General features: G+C 43.3%; 1 protein-coding gene across 1 annotated transcript in view; it reads left to right on the top strand.

Moving 5' to 3' along the window:
* UBE2E1 (ubiquitin conjugating enzyme E2 E1) overlaps positions 1–27,185 on the top strand; it is an 81,140-nt gene that overhangs the window by 53,133 nt on the left and 822 nt on the right. The window contains exons 4-5 of the mRNA XM_066351321.1: positions 23,855–23,987; positions 26,026–26,173. Coding sequence (XP_066207418.1) covers positions 23,855–23,987; positions 26,026–26,173 — 281 coding nt within the window. The remainder of the gene's footprint in view (positions 1–23,854; positions 23,988–26,025; positions 26,174–27,185) is intronic.

The following is a 27,185-nucleotide window of genomic DNA, read 5'->3' as shown; positions in this document are numbered from 1 at the left end:
TGCCTTACGCAGGCTCTCTAGAGGGGCTGGGAGCCTGGGGACCGCCAGAGGGGCTGGGCCCTGAGTCCCAGACCGGAGACCAAGCCTTTCCTCTGGAAACTGCCGTGGCCAGTGCTACCCAGGGCTACAGAAGCCGATACTGCAGCTAGTGCATTTGGAATTTCAACACAGGGAGGGCTGATACAAGTGCTAATTTTATTGTGTCTCACAAGGACATTGAAAACAAAACCACTGTCAATCATCAGCATTTCACAAAATTTGAAGAACTTGATACCAGAACAAAGGGCAAAACCTTTATATTGAATAAAATTTATGAAAACAAATACTTTATCCTTTTTCCCTTATTTATCATTTGGTGAAACTTTGTCTTAGATGTTCTAAATAATTGTGCTCCTTTTCCATACATCACCTCACAGGTAAAAGACAAGGGAGGTCTTGTGGTTGAAAGCTAGTGTGTGTGCGCTTGTGCTCGTGCGGGTATGTAGGGGAGGGGTGCGCCATGTCGGGTTTTTTTTTTTTGTATTTTTCTGAAGTTGGAAACGGGAAGGCAGTCAGACAGACTCCCGCATCCGCCCGACCGGGATCCACCCGGCATGCCCACCAGGGGGCGATGCTCTGTTGCAACCAGAGCCATTGTAGCGCCTGAGGCAGAGGCCACAGAGCCATCCCCAGCGCCCGGGCCAACTTTGCTCCAATGGAGCCTCAGGGCTGCTGGAGGCGAAGAGAGAGACAGAGAGGAAGGAGAGGGGGAGGGGTGGAGAAGCAGATGGGCGCTTTTCCTGTGTGCCCTGGCCAGGAATCGAACTCAGGACTTCTGCACGCCAGGCCGACGCTCTACCACTGAGCAAACCGGCCAGAGCCTCGTCAGTTTTTTTTCTTTTTTTAAAAAAAAGTTTGGGACTTTTTTTTCTTTTTTGTATTTTTCTGAAGTGAGAAGCAGGGAGGCAGATAGACTCCCGCATGCACCCGACCGGGATCCATTCAGCATGCCCACCAGGGGGCGATGCTCTGCCTATCTGGGGCGTTGCTCTGTTGCGACCAGAGCTATTCTAGCACCTAAAGGGGAGGCCACGGAGCCATCCTCAGTGCCAGGGGCCAACTTGCTCTAATCAAGCCGTGGGTGCAGAAGGGGGAGGAAAATAGAGAAGCAAGAGGAGGAGGCTGGAGAAGCAGAGGGCTCTTCTGCTGTGTGCCCTGATCGGGAATTGAACCTGGGACTTCCACACACTGGGCTGACCCTCTACCACTGAGCAAGTTGGCCAGGACTGTTTTATTATTCCTTTTTTTTTTTTTAGCTAGAGAGGGACCAATAGGGACAGACAGACGGAGAGAGAGATGAGAAGCGTAAATTCTTTGTTGCGGCTCCTTAGTTGTTCATTGTTTTCTTTCTCATATGTGCCTGGGGGAGGGGGGGAGGGGAGGGAAGGTGCTCCAGCCAAATCAGTAAACCCTTCTCCAACCAGCGACCCTGTGCTCAAGCCACATGAGCCCGTGTGTGCTCAAGCTGGAGACCTCGGGACTTTAACCTGGGTCCTCTGTGTCCCAGGTGGACGGTCTATCACTGCGCCACTGCCTGGTCTGGCTTTATCATGTATTTTAATCATTCTTTGTTGACCCTCCTCTTAGCTGGGAGTTTTATGAGAGTAGGCAGTAGCTAGCTTTTACCATTTTTGTGATTCTTGTACCTAATATAATATTGGAAAATATTAAAGTCTAGAAAGAGGTCATTTTAGTTGATTTCTTGTTCTAAACCAGTTAGGAGTTATTTTGTGCTCTCACTGTTCCATGCCTAGCAGCCCAAACTGCCAGTTTCCTTTGCTGCCTTTTGAGGCAGTTCTTCTCCAGAACCAGGTCCTGTGTTTAGGATTTGCACAGAGCAGGTGTGGAAGGGTCTCAAAGAGAAGGCTGGCTCTGAATTTTTATAGCTGAGGGTGAAAGGCATTTGCTCTACACGGAGACCCACCGGCTCGTGCTCCACCAGCCAGTCCGCCCTCGCAGCTGTCTGCTCCTTGGCCGCTGGGGCTTCCACCTTGGCTGAGCGCAGACGAACGCTGTGTCCCCTGCTCAGGTTTCTGTGGGGTTTGGGCTGGTGCCGCAGCTGCTGCTCCTCCAGAGCTGTTCACTGCACCTCACTAACTTTGTTTTGCTAAACAAATCTTGATTGCTCTGATTTTATCTTTTTAGCAATGTTTTAGTTCGTGTGCCTTTTCATGGCTTTGTGTGGGGCTCGTTGTTAATGCCAAGCGCACATAAACAAAGCACTAAAATGGCTAAATATTGTGACAGTGCCGTTGATTAATAAAATTCTGGAGGTATAATTAGGGGTCAATATTGCACTGGATTTCAGTGGCTGTCCCAAGATTTACGTCGGTACTCCTTCTGTTGCGTGTTTATGTGGTGTTGGCTGTGCTGTTTGAGAGTCTTTGCACTTGAGAGCCCTGGTCCTTTAAAGCGGCACCACACAACCAAGGTGCCAGATAAACTGATTAGAAGTATCATTTTGGCCCTGGCCGGTTGGCTCAGCGGTAGAGCGTCGGCCTAGCGTGCGGAGGACCCGGGTTCGATTCCCGGCCAGGGCACACAGGAGAAGCGCCCATTTGCTTCTCCACCCCTCCGCCGCGCTTTCCTCTCTGTCTCTCTCATCCCCTCCCGCAGCCAAGGCTCCACTGGAGCAAAGATGGCCCGGGCGCTGGGGATGGCTCCTTTGCCTCTGCCCCAGGCGCTAGAGTGGCTCTGGTCGCAACATGGCGACGCCCAGGATGGGCAGAGCATCGCCCCCTGGTGGGCAGAGCGTCGCCCCTGGTGGGCGTGCCGGGTGGATCCCGGTCGGGCGCATGCGGGAGTCTGTCTGACTGTCTCTCCCTGTTTCCAGCTTCAGAAAAATGAAAAAAAAAAAAAAATGCAAAAAAAAAAAAAAAAGAAGTATCATTTTGCTTAAACGGGTTTCCTTCTAATGCACTACTACCTTTATTTGCTATAAGGCATTTAAATAGTTTTTTCAAAAGAATATTAAGCCTGATATTTTAAAACTTCTTGAAATAAACCTAGACAATACCTAAAGTAACAAGTATACTGTAGTTTTTAAACTATTTGCGTATAACAGCAAACAGATCATGTAAGCCCACAACTAACGATCAGTATTTTCTGAACTAAAATCAGAGCAATACGTGGCTTGATAGTTTTCTGAAGTGTTAATAGACATATAAGATTGTATACGTAAATCCGTATTTTGTTTATTTAGCAAATAATGGCTTAACTAAGCACTACATGGGGCGCTTGGACAGGTGCTTGCTGTGTGGGTTGTCAGCGCACTGGAGACCAGGCAGGGGGACAGGCCCTTTGGGTTCCTGTCTGCTGATTGAGGGTTGAATGGAGATGTCTCATTTGTGCAGGTGTGGATGTATTCAGAGGTTCTTTGGTTTATTGATAACACTGGAGGATTATTAGCATGAAATGTGTGTGACTTCCCCAAAGACCATTTGTCCTCACTGCCCCTGCTATAATCTAGGTTGTTAGATTTCCATAGCCTTTCTTTTTCCCCTATTGATTTGCGAGAGAGAAGCTTCAACTGATTGTTCCATTTAGTTGTGCACTCATTGATTGCTCCTCGGACATGCCCTGACTGGGGATCGAACTTGTCTGCACCAGGGTGACACTCGATCCACTGAGCCACCTGCTCAGGGCCCTCCATAGCCTATTTATTTATTTATTTATTTACAGAGACAGAGAGAGTCAGAGAGAGGGATAGACAGGGACAGACAGACAGACAGGAACAGAGAGAGATGAGAAGCATCAATCATTAGTTTTTCATTGCGCGTTGCAACACCTTAATTGTTCATTGATTGCTTTCTCATATGTGCCTTGACCACAGGCCTTCAGCAGATTGAGTAACCCCTTGCTGGAGCCAGCGACCTTGGGTTCAAGCTGGTGGGCTTTTGCTCAAAACAGATGAGCACACGCTCAAGCTGGCAAGCTCGGGGTCTTGAACCTGGGTCCTCTGCCTCCCAGTCCGACACTCTATTCACTGTGCCACCGCCTGATCAGGCCATAGCCTCTTAATTAGGCTCTGCTTCATTCATCGAAGGTTGAACGGGTGACTTCCTATTTCTGAATAGCTTGATGTTTTCAGTGTTTGGGGTTTTCCACTTATTAAAACAGTGACTGTGTTTTCACTTCATTCCTGTAGGCAGTGCAGTTAAATTTTAAATTGCTTGGTAGGCATTTAAGGTCCTCTGTGATCTGTTCCCATTTAGTCTTTCCAGTTCCATTTTCAACTACAGTTCTACAGGTGAGACTCATCTTTGTACCAGAAGTTCTCCATTTTGGTCACCTGTTTTCCCAAAAAAGTCTGTTCAGCTCTCTCAGCATACCTTAGATGTTATTACACTGTGAAACCTTCCCAGTTCTCAGAATAAATTTCATACCACATCTATCTGTTCCTGGTTTGTAGTTAACATTTTAGTTTGCATTATGCTATATGTAGTACACTGGGCATTGATCTATACTTAGTGAACCCATAATATTAGGCCAGCATTTTGTGCTTGATTTCTGGGAACCAAGTGGATGGTCTTTTGGAAAAATAGCTAACATGCATATTCTGGTACTTGGAAGAACTAGAATTGATAAAAGAAGCCGTGCCACCTGGCTTTAAAGTATTTTTATTTATTTTTTAATTTTTAATTTTTTGTGACAGGGACAGAGAGAGACAGAGGGACAGACAGGGACACACAGGAAGGGAGAGAGATGAGAATTATCAATTATTCGTTGCAGCACCTTAGTTGTTCATTGATTGCTTTCTCATATGTGCCTTGACCAGAGGGCTACAGCAGAGCGAGTGACCCCTTGCTCAAACCAGATGAGCCCACGCTCAAGCTGGCGACCTCAGGGTTTTGAATCTGGGTCCTCTGCATCCCAGTCCGACACTATCCACTGCGCCACTGCCGGGCCAGCCTAAAATGTTATTTTTGTTTTTCCTTTCCATCTTTTTTTTTCTTTTTAGTTTTTAATTTTATTAAAAGTATATACCAAACTAGTTTAGAGTCTCTAATAAATCTTTAAGATTTGTTACAAAGGAACAACTCTCCCCAGCAGCCTTCCTGCATTTTGCTCTCTAGAGGCAACTTAATTGCACCTCTTTGCCTGGATGATTTGGCCACTTACCTCTCGGTTTTTAGGCAGTTATATTACTTGCCGTTTCAATTTTTGGCAGTAACTCTTAATTCACAACAAGTGGTGAAGATTCAGTTACCCCCCCCAACTCTCGTCCCCATACTCTTTATGTTACTCTTGGTTATGTGACCGTTGTTCACAGCTGTACATAGTACTGTGGTAACCATGTACCACAGGAGCCAACTGGGATCACTCTTCCTGCGTAACAGTTCTTTCCTCTTGGAGCTAATTTTTCTCTCTCTCTCCTAGTCTTCCTCTCTTCCTGCTGTCTCCGCCCCCCGCACCAGAGTTTATCATACTTATTACTTATTTCAACCTCACGTGCTTTCACAGTTGTCTAAACCTCCTCAGAAGACATCCGTATACACTGCGTATTATATTGTGAATGTCATATTTCTGTAAGAAACCCCGGTTCCCAGTCTGTTCCAGTGTGGACAGACCACCTCTGCGGCGCTACACGGCCGTCACGGTAGCTCTCTTTACCCGGTCTTTTTGGGGAATCTATTTTCTAATCCTCTCTATTCTGCATTAAATTTTGGTTCCTTTATCTTTTTCTTTGTTTTCCTCCTTTGTTTTGTAGAGTTCATCCCCCAGTTACTTCCTGAGAAAGAATTCTTAGAAGATAAATTTTTAGAGTTCTCAAATGTCTGAAAAGATATCTGTTCTCCACTCACCCCGGATTTTGTCTGGTGTGGGGTTTGTGGTGGACCGTATTTTGAAGACACTGCTCCGGTGCCAGCTCCCAGTGTTGTTGAAATCTGAAGCCCAGCTGATTCCTTGTACGTTCTTTTTTTTTTTCCCTCTCCCTGGAAACCTGAGGGGTCTGTTTTCCTCCGGTCTACTGTGTGCTTTCAATCTGGAAGTTTCTGTCCTGGGAAGTTATCTGAAATTAGTTTTTGACCTGCTCTCTGTTTAGCACTTCTGGATTACCGTTACTGTTCAAATCTTGGACCTTCTTATGGTCTTTTAATTTCTGTGTATTTTCCTTCCTAGTTTTTACCTTTTTTTTCTTTCTTGGAAGATTTTGATTTTTCAGAATTCTGGAAATTCATTGAATTCTGGAAACATTTTTTGCTTTCATTTTTAATTTCCAAAAGCTCCTTCCCTTCATTTTATTGAGATATAATTGACATAGTGTCTATTAGTTTAAGGTATAGGACATAATGATTTGATACACAGTATGTATATATTGCATAATGACCACAGTAAGTTTAGCTTCCATCCATCACTTCACATAGTTACAGTTTTTCTTGTGAGAACTTCAAGATCTGCTAGTTTAGCAGTATTCAGCTATACAATACAGTGTTGTTAACTTGTCACCATGTAAGTTACCTTACAGTCCCACAAGTACTGTTCTTACAACTGGAAGTTTGTACTTTCTGACCATTTCACCCAGTATCTCCGCCCCACCATCCTTTTTCTTTTCTAAATGTTTGTTTTAGTCATATTCTTGTCTCATCAGTGCAGTATACTCTGTCTCTCTGGGTATTAACGATAAGTTTATTTTGAAATTTTCTTTTGTAGTTCTTATTTTCTCTAATTGTCTTCTAGTTTCTTTTGATCTTTGTTCACGGTGTTAGAGAGGAACCATGTTCCTGGCTATCCAGTACTTAGTTAGGAAGCCTCGAATGTCAGTATGTTGAGGTCTTTCCTCTGGACTGCCCCATCCCCCAAAGGAGACTGCCTGCAGGGGAAGGTTGGGCTGTGTCTGGGAGCAACGGAGAAGATTGGGGATTTTACTGCTGGCACCCCAAGCTGGTTTCAGTACAGCATCTCTGCCCTCCTCCATGTTAGTGTCCCCCGGGTTCAGAGACCCTCAGCTTTAACCTTTCCAGAAAATAAACCTCGTCTGGCAGGATTTCTATTGCTGTGTAACAAATTACTGCAACTTGAGCAGCTCAGAAACGACACACATACTTAGTATCTATATTGAACCTTGGTCAGTGGTCAGGGCGTAGCTTACTTAGCTGGGTTCTTGCTCAGGGTGTCTCAAGGCTGCAGTCAGGGAATCAGATGGCCTGTGTGCTCATCTGTCATTCAGGGTTCTCTTCCATGTTCACATAGTGGTGACACCGAGTTCAGTTCCTTGCAACTATAGGACTGAAGTCAACAGCTCTTAGGAGCCACCTGCAGTGTACGTCATAGCAGTTCACATAGAGACTTGCTCCTTCAAGGCCAGTCTAGTCACCTAAGACTTTTATATAACATAACCTTTTCTAGAAACCACATAGTGAATGGTAGCCCATCAATGATGCCTTATTCTGTTGGTGAGAAGCAAGTTACAGCTTCTTCCCATACGTGTTGAAGAGGTCAGACATGGTGTGACCTTAGGAGGAGGAGAGAGCGCTGCTCGCCCTGAACTGCTGCCTGTCTCAGAGGGTCTTGCTGCTGTCCACTCGCCCACCCCTTTGGAAACTTCCCTGCCTCGTTCTCGGCTTCCCCAGGCGCTCAGATTCCAAGGGTGTTTAGGAAATCACGTGGTGCACCTTGGCTTTCTACACAGCCAGTTTAGGATTCAGCTTCTTGAATATGTTAAGTCCTTGACCACTTGTCCATGTGCCTTCTAGCTCCCGAACTGCTGCTGTTGCTGTCCCCATCTGGGTACGTTTATGCTTCCTAAACAATCCCTGTGGGCCGTTAGTGTCTGGAGAGAGAGTAAAAGCTGGTCCAGGTAGTCAGTCTACCATCTTCACGCACGTGTTCTGAGATAGCCCCGTCCTCCAGTACTTAAGTTATGGGTGTGTTTTTTCTTTTAAGAAAGAAGAAAAATGAGATTAAAAATTTTCCACTTAACTCGTTTTTTTATATCCTTCTATCTTTATTTTCCAGTCATGTATGTGAGCTCTTAGTCATGTTTTTACCTCCAAGCCAAACTCCTCACCCTAGGCTTGGAGCAACTGCCTCCTCTCTTACTCCGGACTTTCTTGCCTCTTGGCCTTTGTACCTTAGCAGTTAAGTTGAGAGTGTGTTTCATGTAAAATTGGAAATATTAGCTGACATTTTTGTTGTACAGGAAGGACCTTTTTTATTTGGAGTTAATGGTTTGTACTCCCTTTAGTATTAAATATTAAGTGACAGATCATGTTATGAAGCAGATGATACTAAATGAGGTAGTTTATGCCCTGCACGTGTTAATTTGAGAGCTGGTCAGTGGCCCCTGGTGAAAAGTCCTATGTGTCTGTTTGCCAGTCCTAGTACTTGACTTGTTAGACTTGGGCAGCTTTGAAACACAACCTGTGAACGCTCCAGTTTGGCCGTCTTTAGCAGCTGCTGCGATGCCTAGCTTTGTTAAAGCTGTTGTCCCCTGCTCAGCTAGAAGTGTATGTAGACAGCAGAGATTAACCAGGGAGATTCTGCAGGAAGAAAGAAGCCAGGCCCTCCCCTCCATGCCTAGCCCTGTGTTTGACATACAGGCCGTAGCCTCCCTCATTCAGTCTCTCAGCCCTTTGCAAATATAAACAGCCTTCCCCTTTCTCTCCTGGCCAGCTGGGGCCAAGAAAGAAGCCAGTGACTCTCTTCCAAGTGCAGTAAATAGTTCTCCTCACCTCCTGACCCTGTGATTTCCTGGTGGTTCTGAGTTGCAGATCCTGCAATGGAGAGGGAGGGAACAAAGAGGCCGTGAGGCCACGGCTTCACAGAGCATTGAGCAGTGGGTGACATTGTCTCCTGAGGCAGGGGCTGACCTCCATTTCAGTGCAGGTCACCCCAGGGATTGCTGGACCTCCCAGTGCCACTGTGACACCAGAATGGAATGGAGTGGATCTGAATTCCTGGACTGTGTCTGAGCTGGGGAAGTGGGTGGTATGTTATATTTGTACTTTTTTAGCTTTTTTTTCTCCTTTAAAGAAAACTGTGTTTATTTCTTGTTCTCTTTGCAACTTAGAAACATAACATTTGGATTGTTATTCAATCGAACTAATTCTTGTTCCTCAAGCCATCTTTGGTTTTCATTAAGCGATGAATTCTCATTATTTTGTTAGTTGTCACATTATTACTGAAATCCCTTCTCCTCCACGTAATCTGTGGGTTATGCATTTGCTTTCATTTAATTCATTTCTACAAATAAAGTGAATCAATTTTTGTTTTAGGAAATTTTAATATCTCTTAGCAGATCACAAGATTTTCTTTTCTGTTTAATTCCAGCTCCCATCCAAATATGAAAGAGAACTGAAATATAAGGTAGGAAAGGCAGACTAGTTCATGTGATTTTTAAAAAAAATTGGTGATGAGTGCAAAGACAGATTTATTCTTCGATCTCTATTCAGAGCGTCCCGCAGCTTTGCAGAGGCAGAGGATTGTACTGGGTGCTCCTGGATGGATGGATGGCAGGAACGTCATTGGAGGAGGGCCTGGGCGCACTGACCAGAACTGCGGGACTTCCTAGCTTTAGACCTTTGTACAAACACGTCACTAACCTCCTGAATCTGTTTCCCCTTCTTTAAAGGTGGGATAATGTTACCTTTCCTGACACAGAGAATTTGAGTCAAGATCAAAAAAGTCAAAGTTTATGAAACAACTTTGAAAAGGATGTTTTCTCTGCAAATGTTAGGATATTTTTCTGCTTTTGATTTATTATGTTGGTTCTTGGAATGATATTTTATTTATTTATTTATTTAATGTTTATTTTATTGATTTGAGAGAGAGGAAGGGAAAGACAGCAACAGATGTTCCTATATGTGTGCTGACCGGAAATCAAACTGGCAAACCTCTGTGCTTTGGGACGATGCTCTAACCAACTGAGCTATCGGGCCAGGGTGGAATATTTTAAATGGACACATATATTAGGACAGAACTGATAACTAATACATTTTGGAGAATTTGAATTCAAACTTTATGCTTAGGTAAATTTTTATCTACTTTACCTCAGTATAATTTACATACAATTAAATTCATCCACTTCATGTTTTGATGATTTAGATAAATTGACTATTTACATAGATAATGTAAGTAAGTTGCATGGAGCATCTTTGCTAACAGGTGTATTTGGTGTTTGCTGAGTAGGCTATCAGATCAGATCCCCTTGCCTTGTTTTGAGAAGTATTTGCATCCTGCTGTTGGAGTCAACTTGTACCCCTTTGGATTACACCAGGGGTCCCCAAACTACGGCCTGCGGGCCACATGCGGCCCATTTATCCGGCCCCCGCCTCACTTCCGGAAGGGGCACCTCTTTCATTGGTGGTCAGTGAGAGGAGCATAGTTCCCATTGAAATACTGGTCAGTTGGTTGATTTAAATTTACTTGTTCATTATTTTAAATATTGTATTTGTTCCCGTTTTGTTTTTTTTACTTTAAAATAAGATCTGTGCAGTGTGCATAGGGATTTGTTCATAGTTTTTTTATAGTCCGGCCCTCCAGCGGTCTGAGGGACAGTGAACTGGCCCCCTGTGTAAAAAGTTTGGAGACCCCTGGATTACACTGTTGGAGGTTTGTAGTCTCTCTCGGATTCTGCCTGTCTCTCAGCTCCGTGTCTGGGAGCATGATAGAAAGAGCACCCGACTGAAAAAAGGAGGGAGGAGGAGGCAAGACAGGAGGGCCATAGTTTTCAAATTAAATGTCAGTGGCAGCTTTTACCAAAAGTCCAAATCTTTCCTTTATGATGGCCACAGGACACCTTAACCCAGGGGTCAGGAACCTATGGCTCTTGAGCCAGATGTGGCTCTTTTTATGGCTGCATCTGGCTTGCAGACAAATCTTTAATAAAAAAAATAATGTTAAAAATATAAAACATTCTCTTGTATTACAATCCATTCATTTCCTACCGCTCATGTTCATGGTTGCAGGTGGCTGGAGCCAATCACAGCTGTCCTCCGGGACAACACCAAATTTTTATTGGATAATGCGTAACATACACAGGTCATTGTATAGCTCTCACAGAATTACATTTTAAAATATGTGGCATTTATGGCTCTCTCAGCCAAAAAGGTTCCCGACCCCTGCCTTAACCCATTATAATCACTGATAGCTTTCATAGGGCTGTAAGTTGGGGGTGGGAAGTCATATTCATTTCCTATGAATAACTATTTCAGATCTTCATTTGAATGTGCAGCAAATCAACAAGTCACTATTGAAAACATATTTGGTCCCTGCCAAGCAGAAATGAATTTGTCAAAAGTACCCCCCTCCCCAGTACTTTGTAACTCTGTTCTAAGTTATAGGCTACAAACACTGGGCTTCAATAGCCCAGACTAAATACTTTCTAACCCCCAAGCCCTTAAATACTGGCTTTCTGGTCCAAAACTCTACTTACCCCAAGTTACCTTTTTTTTAGTTGACTTTCTCTATTACCAGGCTGATTAGATTCTAATTCTTCTCCCCTTTGTTATTATAAAAGTGATCAAACACAATCATTATTTTTAAAAATCCTAGCAATTTCGATCTGTTTAAAGGAGAGATAAGTCCTCTATGTCTCATTCTGCAGGAATAGTCACTATTAAATGTCTTATATAAATGAGGTTGACCAGTGGTGGTGCAGTGGACAGAGACCTGGAGCACTGAGGTCCCAGGTTCAAAACCCCGAGGCTGTTGGCTTGAGTGTGGACTCATCCAGCTTGAGCATGGGACTATTGACGTGCTCACATGGTCGCTGGCTTGAGCCCAAAGGTCGCTGGCTTGAGCAAGGGGTCAGTGGCTCAGCTTGAGGTAGCCCCTCCCTCAAGGCAAGTATGAAAGCAGTCAGTGAACTAAAGTGACCCAATGATGAGTTGATGCTTCTGATCTCTCTTCCTCTCCCTCCCTTCCCTCCTTCTTTCCCTTCTCCCCCCTCCCCCGAAAAAAAAATTAGGTTGTTTTGCATACTGGTATGGACCCTGCTTTTTTTCAATTAATAGTATATTATAGATTTCTTTAAATTCTGTTCAGGATGCATATCTCATCTAAGAGCTGCATAGTGTATGATATATGATTCTTACAGTTTATAAGATTGAGGATTTTTTTATTGGCTGTATTTCTTTTTTTAAAAATGCCTACATACTTCATACTTTATCCATTGTTATTGATGTTTGCAGTTTATTCACAGTCAGGGTATTAATCCTTAATCATATATCGGCATACCTAATTTTTTATTGTACCTTGTCTTATTGTTCTTCACAGATGATGCAGTTTTTACAAATCTAGGGCAAGAGCCCCCACCAGCAAAAAGATTAGAGCTCGCTTTCTTGCGGTGGTGCGGTGGTCTGGAGCCAGACCTGTGGGATCTTCAGTGTGCCTGTACTGCAGATACCTTCCCCGCCCTTTTATAAACTAGGGCGTCTTTCTCTTAGGACCTTTTGTTTTTATGTGGTCACATCTGTTCATCTTTTCCTTGTATGTGTGCTTTAAAAAACACTTCACTGGTGTCTCCTCTTTGGTTTTCCCGGAAAGAGACCCTTGAGATCAGAATTCAAGTACAACTGACCCTTGAGCCACATGGGTTTGAGCTGTGTCAGTCCACTTACACGTGGTTTACTTTCAATATAGATGTGCCATCCTGAAAAGGTATTTTTTCTTAAGCTTACTTTATTGTAAGAAGACAGAATATAATGCATGTAACATAAAAATAGGTGTTACTTGACTGTTACTGGTAAGGCTTCTGGTCAGTAGAACACTATTAGTAGTTACATTTTAGGGGCTCAAAAGTTTCATGTGCGTTTTCAGCTGTGCAGGAGTGGTGGGGGGGGGGGCGTCTGGAACCCTGGCATTGTTTAAGGGTGAACTGTAGTTTCGTTAATGGTGTTAAGGAACAGAAGTAGAGGTGGGAAGTAATAGTGTCAATAAAGGGTCCTATTAGCCAGCCCTCACAGTGAAAGTTGCCCAAGGGAACACTGGGGAAGTAGGTAAAGCATCTGCCTCAGAGTTGTCCCGACCAAAAATTAGCCATTGGTTGAGGGCTGCTCTTGGGGAGTGTTCCAAGTTATTTCTTGCTGTCTTACTCAACACCCTGAACTATGTGGTGTGAAACAGCCACCACCTTTTATTATAAGCACTTGTATGTCTGCGGCTGGGCTCTCATGCAGGGACAGAGGCTGGGGTCGCGGAAGGCTTCCTCACTCAGTCTGGTGCCTGGGCTGGAAGACCCAGAGGACTGAGGCCGGAGTCGCCGAAGGCTTCCTCACTCAGTCTGGTGCCTGGGCTGGAAGACCCAGAGGACTGAGGCCGGAGTCGCCGAAGGCTTCCTCACTCAGTCTGGTGCCTGGGCTGGAAGACCCAGAGGACAGAGGCTGGAGTATCTCCAGCCGGGCTTCTCGGTCCTCCCTCCCTCTGTGTTGTCTTCCTCTGTGGTCTCTCCAGTCTTATTCTTCAGGGCATCAGACTTCTCACGAGGAGTTCAGTTTCCAAGACACAGAGAGAGGGAGGGAGATAGCTGCGCAGGAGCAGGGAAACATCTCTACTTTTAAGACGACCTAGTTTGGGAAGTCACCCTGCGTCACTTAGATATTATGTCCAGCCTATCAGAGAGAAAGGAATTAGAACCTACTCTTAGAAGAATGTCAGAGAATCTCTGGATTGTGCTGTAAAATCATCACAGGGAGTTATTAGTTTTGTTTTGTACTATTTGATGGGGGTAAGAGTCAAACACTTACCTTAATGGTTAGCCGGTTGTTTGAAGAGCCCTTAAAAATAATATAGCCATCTGCTTTCAAAGTGTCAGGAGCCCAGTACAGTCTTAAAATTATTACAGACCTCTAAGAGCTTTTGTTTATATGGTTAATAATTATGGATTTTTACTGTATTCAAATTAAAGCTAAAACATTTAAGACTGAATTCATTTAAAAATTACAAGAAAAATTATAAAAACATGTTAACCTATTTATTTTTTTATTTTTTTGTATTTTTCGGAAGCTGGAAATGGGGAGAGACAGTCAGACAGACTCCCGCATGCGCCCGACCGGGATCCACCCGGCACGCCCACCAGGGGGGGCGACGCTCTGCCCACCAGGGGGCGTCGCTCTGTTGCGACCAGAGCCACTCCAGCACCTGGGGCAGAGGCCAAGGAGCCATCCCCAGCACCCGGGCCATCTTTGCTCCAATGGAGCCTCGGCTGCAGGAGGGGAAGAGAGAGACAGAGAGGAAGGAGAGGGGGAGGGGTGGAGAAGCAGATGGGCGCTTCTCCTGTGTGCCCTGGCCGGGAATCGAACCCGGAACTTCTGCACGCCAGGCCGACGCTCTACCACTGAGCCAACTGGCCAGGGCCGTTAACCTATTTTTTTATGAAAAATAACTTTTCCAAATCTAAAAGACTCAAGGAGTGGAACTATCTTACAAATTGGCGAATCCCTACACTCTGACGTAAGACAGCTGGGTGTCTGTAGTCCGTCTGCGTGGTCTGTTGCATATCACAGCTCCTGTAGTCTCGGGAACTTCACAGTGCAGAGGGAGAGGATGAGAGCACGAAAGGCAAAGTGTTTCAGAATGATGAAAATAGTTTTGACCGTGAACTCACTGAGAGGGCCTGGGAGCACCGCTGCTCTGGCCTTTCCCCGACCATGGGAAGGCCCGCTTTAAGCTCAAGGTGTCTTTTTCCTCGGGGTGCAGGGAGCGGAACCTAAGACGAGACAGTCTGCCTGGGGGCTATCAGAGCCTCTGAAGGAGGCTGCAGGCTGAGGACCAGGAACTCCAAGATTGCTAGAATTAGAAGCCTGGCAGGGGAGTTCCAGGCTGATTCGGGCAGTGCAGGAAGGTGTTCTGAGACCCCTCATAAATAGGTCCGCCATATCATCCAGATGATATGGAACACGTAGGAACAAAAAGGGGCGATAATAAAATATAAAATTAGTACTAAGTAAAATAAAGCTTTACAAAACAATGAAATGTAATAAATGTACACCACATAATAAGGGACCAAAAACTGCAGCCTGGTAGTTTGTTTAGGCAGCTCTCTCTGCATGAGGCAGGACGCTGACCCTGACCCTGCTCCTTGGCTTGTATGCCCCCTCCCCTCCCCTCCCCTCCCCTCCCCTCCCCTCCCCTCCCCTCCCCTCCCCTCCCCTCCCCTCCCCTCCCCTCCCCTCCCCTCCCCTCCCCTCCCCTCCTCTCCCCTCTTTCCCTGTGTGCCCCTGGCAGTCTAAGATCTGAGATCGCAGAGGTGTGTGCAGTGTGCAAGCTGCAGGGTGAGGGCCATGAATGGGGAACCTGTAACTATGACAGTGTCAGAGCCAGAGGTGTTTTTTAGAACCTTTCTTAAGAGTTGAGTAAAACCTGCTAAGTTCTTTTTTTGAGAATTTCGGTATCCTTTAAATAGCATTTTGGGGGGACACTTACTTTTCAGGGTCAGCACTAATGTGTGTAGGCCGGCAGGGGTCTCCAAACTTTTTACACAGAGGGCCAGTTCACTGTCCCTCAGACCATTGGAGGGCTGCCACATACAGTGCTCCTCTCACTGACCACCAGTGAAAGAGGTGCCCCTTCCAGAAGTGCAGTGGGGGCTGGATAAATGGCCTCAGGGGGCCGCATTGCCGTAGTTTGGGGACGCCTGGTAGGGTATAAGTGTTAATAGCTGCATCTTATCCCTCAAAAAGACTAAAGATAACAGTTTTCCCCCAACTGCCTCTCACACACAATACAGTTATCCCAGTAGAGGACTTGGTTGGGTTGCCCTGACCGGTTAGAGCGTTGTTCTGAAACAAAGCTGTGAGTTCAGTCCCGTTAGGACACATATGGGAAGCAACCAATGAATGCACAACTACCGGTAAGTGCAACAACAAATGGATGCACCTCTCTCTCTCTCTCTCAAATCAAATAATAAGAAGACGACGACGACTTAGTTGTGCTTACTGTAGGCCCTGTAAACTGATTACTTTAAGAACCAGAGACTAATGATTGAGTTCTACTTACTTAGACAGCAGTTTCATATATATTCATATATAAGCATTGCAACTAAAAAAATCAGGACTCAGCCAGTTGATTCTAAGGCAGATAGATATATTGATTCCATATTTTAGTGGGAGTAGAGGAGTAATCACCATAGCCTAAGAACTTCATTCTGTTCTGACCCTGTTTTTTTCACTTCTGGGGGAAGGAGCAAATTAGAATTGTTCTAAGTCAGACTTGTTTTTTTTTTTTTTTTTTAAAGCTATCGTCTGATCCGTCTTTATCCTGAATACCTACGTATTTAACTCTGCAAACGAAAATAGCTTTTGAGACCCAAGGGATGTTGATCTTTTATTTAATTTTCTTTAATGGTTCCTGTGTGGTGGTTCTCAACTCCACCCACCCCTCCCAGCCCCATTTTTGTTCAGGCCCTTGACAAAGGACCAGTTTGTCATTTTACTTGCTACCTGCCCCCACTTCTGCATTAATAATCCAGAAGTTAAAGCATGATTCATTCTTAGCTCAGCTTTTTAAATGCTCACACTCAGCCATCCCTTGTTGAGAGTAAGGCCCCTTGATGTCCGTGAGCTTTTTAAGTCTTCCTGTACCATCCCTACTGGAGTCTTTTACAAATTGTCTTGAAAATAGTTTTCTTTTAAAAATTCTGTTCTTACTGATGTGCATGTAGTCGTCCCCCCCCCCCCCCAATATTAGAATGTAAATTTCATAGTCCTGGGTTTTCGCTTTTTCATAAGTGGGCACCAGCTTTTCTGGGGGGTTGGCACTTTTCTAAAACGTCTTTCCAAGGGACAGTAACCCGAAAGGCACTTCTCTCTCTTAGTTATTAGGACTGTGGTAATGATTGCTCCACTTCCTAATAGCACTCACCTTGTCACTAGCCTGGCTAGTCACCTTAGTGAGGTTATCTGATTTTTCAAGTTCCTTCTGCCACTCACTTCGAGGTTACAAATGGCAACTGTTTTATGAAGGGATGCTGAGGACAAGAAGTTTTTGGGTTTCTTTGTTATAAAATTCCTCTGGGTGTGCTCAGTAGATTTCATGAAGGCCGCTTGCGTTCCTTAGAGTTTGTCTATCAGGAGATCCTTGTGGGAGATGAAGATTCTCTCGGGTAGATTGCTACATTCCCATTGTTTTATCATATTCTCTTTGAATTTCTGAGCAAAATAGAGGAAGAATGGATTTTGAGTAGAATGTTTGTTACTGGGAATATAGATTTGACTGTGGATCTCTTCCTCTTCCTAATAGCATTGCCAGGGTTAATACTTACTGAAAAGAATGATGAACAGTGAAGGAGAGAGCTAGATAATACAAATGGTAGTTTAAATCTAGAAGATTAGAGTTGGTATTCATTGCCACTGGTGTCGTCTGTAGCTGACTTCTCAACCTTTAATGCGCATAGGAATCATTTGGGGATCTTGCAAATTCTGATGCACAGGACTGGGATGAAGTTTGAGAGTTTGCATTTCCAGCGGACTCCCAGAGGATGCTGATGTACCTTTGTCCAGGGACCACATTTTGAGTAACAAAGGACTATGAGAGTTTGCAAGTCTAACTTTTAATAATAAGCACGTATACTGCATGTTTTTTCTGCGCCAAGCACAAAGCAGGGAAACAAAGATAAGAGGATAGGCACTGGAGTCTGACAACGGATTCAAATGGAAGCTTTTCCCTTTCCCAGATTAGCCCCAGTGTACGTCCTCTAAGGCAGGATGCTCGGCCTGGCACTGTTGACATTTTGGGCCAGAAGACTCCCTTCTTGTGGGTTGTAGGGTGTTGAGCAGCATCCCTGGCCTTTCCCACGAGGGGCCTAAGCACGCTCCTTCCTTGTTGTGACAGTTAGAATGTCTCCAAGACTTGCCAGGTGTCTCCTGGCGGAGGCGGGGTCAGAATTACCCCCGGTTGTGAACCACTGCTCTAGGGCTACTTGCAGTGTGGGAGTCTGGGGGGTTTTGTGAGGTGAGGAACGCATTTTATTTGAGCAGCTAGTGTGCGTTAGCATGAAGCCTCTACAAAGAAGAGAAGGCAGACTGCCAGTCAGCAAGCAGCCTTGGCCACATCTAGCTTTGGGAACTGGAAGTTTGCTCCAAAGGCTATTCTTTGTTTTGTTTTTTGAAACTTTGGTCACGGTACTATGGGATAATATCAGGACTTACTTGGGCATGTTAGGTGGATAGAACTCAGCTGGTCTGGAGCCTCCACCCTTTCCTGAAATATGCTGGCACACGTGCTAACCTGCCCTTTCCGCTCACACTTCCCGCGCTGCTGTCCAAGTGCTCGCTCCTCACATTTCGTCTTTCCCTCCTCCCAGTCTCCCTCCCTCACTTGCTACGGCAGGAAACCAGATAACCAAGCTGCTTAGAATCATGCCTCAGATATCGTCAGAATCAGGTGGCTTTGAAAAATATTTGTAAGCAAGTGGCATCTCTCCCAATTAAGAAAATGTAAAAATTGATCAGATGGAAATAGAATTTTTAAAAAAATTGGTAATAATTTATACCTTGCGACCAGAATGTTCTTTGTAAGAAATCAGTGATACCATCTGAAAATTGAAATGCAGCTCTGGCTTCTAACTGTTGAAAGGAAGAACAGTCGAGTCGTCTGTAATAAGTTAGTACTGAAGATGGGAATGGGGGAAGACTCACACACACATAAAACAATTTTAGAACAAAATGAAATTTAAACATTAGCTTATGTGGTTATCTTAAGTTAATCCAGAGAACACATTAAATTCTAGTAAGAGTGCTCTAATGATTGTTTTTTAAATTGGTTTTATTAATTTCTTAGGATTATACCTTAAATAACTTGTATTGAAGCCAGAAACCGTTAGAGAAATAAGAAAATACTGTGCCAGAGTGACTATTATTTTTCTTAAAATGTTTGCCACAGCTGTATTTAGTTTGACTAGAAGGAAGAAAAATGGAATTAAGGGTACAATTCCTTCTGCCTCGTGTAAAAGTTCTAAGTATTATACTTTTATTTTGAAAAGTGTTTGTTACAAATAAACCTTAAATATCCAACAAATTCTGAAAGGCAAAGGCATGGTTTTGCTTTGCCTTCTCATCTCAGCCTCCTGCAAAAATTCTCAACACAAGTTTCAACATCTTCAAACAGGGATGTGTATGTATTTGTTCTCATCTTTCCTTATTCTAATTTCAAACCCCCATCTCCCAATTTAGAACTTTCCATACTTTCTGATCACTTAGACTAATTAACTAAATACATGGTTCATAAAATGCTAAAGTATACTTCAACCAGTTTTTGAAATTGAAATCATTCTTATTGTGGAACCAAAATACCTTCTGTGTAGGGAGGGGACAAAAGGCTGGTGGTAAGAGCTTGAGCTGGCCTGCGGGTGAAACCTGGTTAATCGTTTTACAGAGCAGTGGGTGGGTGCTTGAACAGACCTTTACCCGTACAGTCCCGGGGTCGCTGCTCTGGAAAGTGGCTTTCTGGGAGTTGTAGGTTTCTGCCCTCATCCCCCACCAAATGGGTCTGCAGATCCTGACCTTTCCAGTGAGAACTTGGAAAAAGAAAACAAGTTTTACTGGTCTCTATCATAATTTTTATTCTCTGGTTCAGAAAATGCATATGACAAAAAGCTACCTGAATCAGAGTCTCTAAGTACTTGTTCGCGTCACAGGGGTGTTTCCCGTGGTTCTTCCACCCTTCAGTAGTTCCCAGGCCCCCGGCAGGATCCCAGCACTGGGATCCGGGCTCCTGTTTCATGCTTGATGATTTCAACTACATTTGTGTTATTTCTCTTAGTATTACTTTTCTTATAACCCACCTTTATTGTCCATTTTTTACTTAACAGAAGTGTGATACCTGCTTTCTTTGTTAACGCATGGCTGTGCTTATGTTTTTGATTCTTTAACTTCCTTTCGCCATACTTTTCTCTGGACCTTCTGAAAAGTTTACACCCCAAGTGAAACCTATTTACAAGCAAGTGGCGATCTTGATTTGGATTTCTAGTTATATCACGGATGACAAGCTCTATAGTGTTAAAGTTTATATTTTCCTATCCAAGTACCAACCAGGCCCGACCCTGCTTAGCTTCCGAGATCAGACAAGATCAGCGTGTTCAGGGTGGTATGGCGTAGACAACGTTTATATGCTAATTCTGAACAGTTTTCCACTTACCATAACCTGTGCTCATGGTTCCCGAGCACAAACCACCTGCTTAAAGATGACCCGGCCGGTGAGTTCAGTCAGTTAAGAGCATGGCCCCGAAACAAGGTTGTGGGTTCGATCTCCGGTCTGGGCACACACGGGAAGCAACCAAAAAATGCACGACTGAGCGGAACCACATATGCTTCCCTTCCCCTCCTGCTCTCTCCCTTCCTCTGTCTCTAAAAGTCAATAAAAATTAAGTCCTTGGAGTGTCGTCCTGGAGCACGGAGGTTGCCAGTTCAATTCCCTGGTCAGGGCACATAGGAATAGCTTGATGTTCCCCTCTCTCTCTCAAAAAAAAGAAAACATCACCAGGGGAACTTTTAAAATTATCTATATTCTTGGTACGTCTGGATATCCCAAACTTAGTAGGTCTGGGATGAGGAGTCAGAAATCTTTCATTTTTAAAGTTCATAGATTATTCTGATGTAGAGAAAATAGGTGGTTTCCAAATTTCACTGTTCAATCCATAAAATCTGCTTGTAGTGGCATATTTGTTAAAAATTCTTTTTTTCTATACTAAAGGGCCAGTGTAATTGGACGACGGCTAGGGTTAGACCAGGGGTCTCAAACTTGCGGCCCGCGGGCCACATGCGCCTTCCGAACAATTCTGTGCGGCCCGCAGACTAATCCACGAAGTTCAAAATATTTTGGATAAAATTAAGTAAGCCTAGGGGCCTACTTGTATTTTTCATTTCTCTAGCATCCTAGCTAGATATTAGCTTAGTTAACAGCAGTTGTGATGCGAACTACAGTTTCTGGTCGTTTTGTGACACTGAGTAAACTGCATGTACGATTGTGCTTGTTGTACTGATTTTTTTTTGTTTTCAACTGCAGTGAGAAAAGTGTTGCGTAACAGTTGCCTTTTGTAGACCTAGTGCGGCCCACCGAACGGCTGTGATCTTGCTCTGCGGCCCACATGCTGAGTTGAGTTTGAGACCCCTGAGTTAGACTGACTTTACTCTTGAGTTTTCTCTTTCTTAGTATCACCAAACTGACTATGAGGAAAAGGGTATGGTACTGAGCAGTAGTTTGTTTTTTGGGTTTTTTGTTTTGTTTTGTTTTTTTACAGAAACAGAGCAAGAGTCAGAGAGAGGGATAGATAGGGACAAACAGACAAGAACACAGAGAGATGAGAAGCATCAATCATCAGTTTTTCGTTGTGGCACTTTAATTGTTCATTGATTGCTTTCTCATACGTGCCTTGACCACGGGCCTTCAGCAGACCGAGTGACCCCTTGCTCAAGCCAGCGACCTTGGCTCCAAGCTGGTGAACTTTGCTCAAGCCAGATGAGCCTGTGCTCAAGCTGGCGACCTCGGGGTCTCGAACCTGGGTCCTCCGCATCCCAGTCCAACGCTCTATCCACTGCGCCACTGCCTGGTCAGGCCTGATCAATAGAGTTTTATGTGACAGGTCTGAATGCTGCCAATACTGGGTTTTAGGTGGCTAGCTTCTCCTCCTGGCCTTGGTTCCTCAATAAAAGGGGGGGTGGGTCTGTTCTAGTAGCCTTTTGCCTCTAAGTCTTAGGTACCATGAACTAGATAAAAGACAGTTCATCTTTTTATCAGCAAAATCTGTTCACTTTTCAGTTAACTCTAGTCTGATGAAGAGCTGTCATAGCATAGCTATTATCAGCCAGCGTCTACAGCAGGGGTCCCCAAACTTTTTACACAGGGGGCCAGTTCACTGTCCCTCAGACTGTTGGAGGGCCAGACTATAAAAAAAACTATGAACAAATCCCTATGCACACTGCACATATCTTATTTTAAAGTAAAAAAACAAAATGGGAACGAATACAATATTTAAAATAGAGAACAAGTAAATTTAAATCAACAAACTGACCAGTATTTCAATGGGAACTAGGCTCCTGTCACCACCAATGAAAGAGGTGCCCCTTCCGGGGGCGGATAAATGGCCTCAGGGGGCCGCATGCGGCCCGCGGGCCGTAGTTTGGGGACCCCTGGTTTACAGATTCTCTGGCCAGCTACCAATGCTGTGTGTAAATGTGTAGTTGGGGAGGCAGACTTCAGATGGCCTCAGGACACGAAGCAGTAATCAGGAGAGTAGCCTCTTGCTGGAGAGGTTATTTACTACATGCTCCTAGAGGGAGAGGGCTGATTAAGAGCTCTCCTATATCCCACCTTGTGAAATTATAGTTAGATGTCATAGATAAACTCAAAGATGGTCTCTGCATCTAAGTATGACTTCATATTAGAGACAGTGTTCAACAGTTTTTTCTTCTATACATACCCAGTTTAAAACAACTTTTGGGAATAGCTATCACAAGGAGATATTAGATGAAGGAACTGGACCTTATCTCTAACTACGTAGTTAGTAGGGGCATCTTGAAGACAAGGCATTTTGTCTTCTTCATTATCAAAACCCCTGACATTTAAGACTAATATGTGGGCATTCAGTAAGTGCTTGCCTGGATCAATTAACCCAATTCATATTAGACATTTATTTAAAAGAGCAAGTTTGGCCCTGGCTGGTAACTCAGTTGGTTAGAGCATCATCCCGAAGCACAGAGGTTGCTGGTTCGATAAAGGTCAGGGCACATCCAGGAACAGATCTGTGTTCCAGTGTCTCTCACGCATATCCCTTCCTCTCTCTCAAATCAATAGAAATAGAAACATTAAAAGAGCAGGTTTGCCTGCTCTGTAGAAATTATTTTGTGTATCGACTGGTATATGAGTCTCTCCAAGTAAAGACATGTTAGTTTGGCCAAGATACATCATTATCCTCGAAGCAGCTGTGCCTAATTAGGTTTGAGAACTCTGTGATGAAAATGTGTAAGTTAACTACTGTATATCATTTACCTGTGCTGTCACCATGCTGTGAAAAGCTCTTTTCCTAATTAAGACCATTTTGCAAACATTTTTGTCTTTTCTCAGTGAGCACTACACTTAACTTGTTCTGGTGGATATATTAACCTCTTCATAGGTCTTGGAGTTGGAAGGCAAATATTTTTATATTTTTATTAATGTACTTGTGAATACAGTACAGAGCACTCTAAGCCAACACAGTGCTTTTGAAAGGTAGTGGGGCCAGATGATGGCGTCACTAAGTGTAGTAACAGTGATTAGACCGGGAAGGGATAGATTGACATCCCAACTATAATATTTAGAGAACCTCATTATAGAGTTTAATATATATTGAAATGAAAATGGGACTTGTAATTGGACACCTGTCATCCTTCTCCTCGCCACAACATGGTTTAAAGGTACAAAGTACTGCAAACTGTTGTACTCTTTTTAGGGTGAGATTATAAAGATACAAGAGCAAGGAAAAATCCTATTCCATGGGTCAGAAATAAAACTTTTGTGCTTAAAATGGTCATCAGAAATGATGTAGCTGTGAGCAAAAATCTGTAATTTGTCACCAGTTTAATGTCCTTCTGTGTGCTGAGTGTTTTTTTTTTAAGTATTGTTTACATTTTTAATGATGTGTTGAGAGCTTTGAGAATTGAGACGTTTCTTGCTTATTCACAGCTACATAGGCTAAGAATGGATTTACCATTATTATTCAGTTTACTTGACCTAAGTCTGGTGGGTCTGGTACAGTACTGCATCAGATTGTCTGAAAGAGACTTCTGTTTTGTGGGTTCTACACCATGAACAAAAGGGAAGAAGAATTTTTCTTGTCTTGAACACTGTGAAAGTTGGGATGGTGCCCCCACCTACTTATTTTTTGATATTTTATTCACAGTGCTGGTCCCAAAGGCGATAACATCTATGAATGGAGATCAACCATTCTAGGGCCTCCAGGATCTGTGTATGAGGGTGGCGTGTTCTTCCTTGATATCACTTTTACACCAGAATACCCCTTCAAGCCTCCAAAGGTAAGAGATTCCTCTGATTGATACTAAAATTTACATACTCCCAGGAGAGATTGAAGCTTTTAAAATTGTTTTTAATCACAACAAACAGATTTGTATTATATCTTAATGCAGCGGTTTTCAGCCTTTTTTCATCCCATGGCACACATAAACTAATTATTAAAATTCTGCAGCACACCAAAAAAGAAGTATAATTCACACCAGATGGCTATTGTTGTGTTGGCTATTGTCACTTTTTATTTGACTCTAAGGGGGAAAAAGGTCAGATATTCCGTGTTTTAGAAATTCTTGGCCATACCAGTAGAAAATCACTGTCCTAATCTAAGCACACGTGAGCACATACAAAACACTCTTCTGAGCTGACGTTGCCTCCTTTGCCGAGAGGGTCTCTAGGAGGAAGTGCTTTGTCTGGTCCTGCTGCAGTTGTCTCTTCTCCCCGGGCCGTAAGTGGATCCCGTAACCGAGGGTAGTATATATACATACCCGGCTGACCCTTGACAATGCCGAAGTAGGTTAGGGGTGCTGACCCACTGTGCAGTTGAAAGTACACATATAATTTGACTCTCCCAAAACTTAACTACTAAGAGCCTACTACTAATCAGAACCCTTACCCATAAACAGTCGATTAATATATTTTGTATGTTATATTGTATTCTTAATGATAAAGTAAGCTAAAGAAAATCGTAAGGAAGGGAAAATATATTTATAGTACTTATTGAAAAAAAAATCCACATATAAGTGGACCCACACAGTGCAGACCCCCATATTCAAGGATCAACTGTGCTGTATGCTGGGGGTGAGCAGCACAGAGAGCGTAGATGTGCTGGACAAAGGACGACTCACACCCTAAGCAGGACAGTGGAGGTCACATCACATCACTCAGAATGGCGCACAATTTAAAACATGAACTGTTTACTTCAGAATTCTCCATTTAATATTTTTGGGCTGCCGTTGGCCATAGGTAAATGAAACCATGGAAAGCAAAACCTCCAATAAAAGGGAGGTGCTACTGTCCTTACAGTAACATGGCAATTAATCCCCTTTTTCCATGCAGTAAAAAGTTGCTGAAAAGTTAAAAGTGTTGTCAAAATGCCCATGCACTGAGACAATTAAAACTCTCCTTCCAAAGTCTTAGATTCCGCTCCTTGTCATCTTTGGTGGTAAAATGCTTACCTCCAGCAGGTCTGAGCTGTGTCATCAGGATAGGTGGATGGCCCACACCATCTACCTCCTCAACACTCGGCACTCTTGGTTCTCACACTGTCAGAAGGAAAGCCTCTTCTTGGGAATGGGGTAAACTGTTAGCTATATGGTACAATGCAAAAGCAAGAAGTGATTGAAAGTCTGTCAATAAAAGTAAGTGGTAAGGTTATTTTTCCTTTGGAATGATTCAGGGTAGTTCACAAATAAAAATTAGACCAAACAATGTAATTTCTTTTGTCTCCTGCTGTAGTCTCGCCCATTTCTGGCTCCTCGCCTGTGGAGACTAGTATAGTGAATTCCTGTGACTTAGGACATTGTCGTAGGTATATAGGATATCTGCAGGAGCTGAGATAAAGGTCAGAAAAGGCAAAAACAGATCTCTTAAAATTTTATTATAGCTTTTTGGATGCGTGATCATTGTTTAATTGCATCTTGTTAATTGTCTTTATGTACCTCAGTTTGAACTTGATTCTAAAGCTTACTTTGAGGCCTTGTAGTACTACCAGCTAACACAAGAGGTCAGCAAACAACTAGCTATTCAAACTTGGATGTTACAAAACTACTTAAAACATTAAAACTGCTAAAGATAATTCAAGAAATGTTTAAGTTACCTTCTTGTTCACAGAGTTATAAATGAAATGGACAGTCCCCCCGGCTATACAATGAACACAATCTCAAATTTACCAAATAGTCTCAACCTATCTCTTACCAGCTTTAGTTAAACTGTTATCTTTTTAAAACAATTTAAAATTTTTTTTTTAATTAGGATCACTCATTTGAAAAGGTAATTTAGTAAAATATTCTTGTTTGATGTTTCTGTTTAACACCTTTTTTTTAGGTTACATTTCGGACAAGAATCTATCACTGTAATATTAACAGTCAAGGAGTTATTTGCTTGGACATATTGAAAGATAACTGGAGTCCAGCACTAACCATTTCTAAAGTCCTCCTTTCTATCTGCTCACTTCTTACAGACTGCAATCCTGGTAAGGTTAATCATTCTTTATGTTGCTTCCTTGCCTGAAAAATACTTGTTTTCCACATAAGCTAAGATTTTCTAAAGATAAAGTACAGATTTTTCTAATAGCTTTCCAAGGACAAAAATTAATTTTTTAAAGAAATTTTTCTTCAAGAGAAGTTCAATCTACCAGTTAAAAAAGTAGCTTCACCAACCATTAATTCCAGAACCAGGTGCTTTAACCGAAGACTTACAGTGTGCCCTAGGTTTTCCCCTGGTTTGCAGTCTTTCTCCTCATTTCCCCCCTTTTATAAAGGTTGAGGCAAAAGTAGGTTTACAGTTATTCTTATGGAAAATAGTAAATAATACAAGAATAAACTGTTTCGTGTACTCACAACTATAAACCTACTTTTGCCCCACCCTGTATATTACTCACGGGTTTCTTAAACCACAGTCTTTAAAATGGTAAGCCATCTGCCTGTCTAACCTCACCTGTGTCTGTGGGTTTACTGAACACTTGGCCCTAGAGCTGGTCATTGAGGTGGTGGTCAGTTTTGAAAGTAATATTTCTTGGCCAAATACTTACTGCTGACCACACTGTGATGTAAGATTCTGTTTGGGATTCAGAGAAACACAATACTTAGATCCAGGTTCTTTCTAGGTAAACTGTGTTACATTGCAACAGCCATGAGGACTACATAATATTCCCTGTCATAGTTGCTGCCGCTGAGTGAAAGGTCATATGAACACATTACCTGAAATTTACCCTAGATGATGAGTTAAAAGCAAAAAACCCCTCCATTTGGGTGGTGGTTGCTGGGAGAGGAATGGAATGAATGAAGGAGATAAAACCAGACCAGTACTGAAAGCCTGAGCATTCTATTTTGATAAGAATTTACCACCCTGCATGCTATGGTTTTTTAAACTACCCAAAATGGTAGAGTGGTATTTCGAAGATGGGTTTGATCACATATACTTAGTACGTTCTTCCCAAGCTGTCACTGCTTTACTTGCTAAAACTTAAAAATGTTTTCCTCACT

This window comes from Saccopteryx leptura, chromosome 10 (genome assembly GCF_036850995.1).
Source record: "Saccopteryx leptura isolate mSacLep1 chromosome 10, mSacLep1_pri_phased_curated, whole genome shotgun sequence".
Classification (NCBI taxonomy): domain Eukaryota; kingdom Metazoa; phylum Chordata; class Mammalia; order Chiroptera; family Emballonuridae; genus Saccopteryx; species Saccopteryx leptura.
This window is presented reverse-complemented; position numbering and strand designations above follow the sequence as displayed.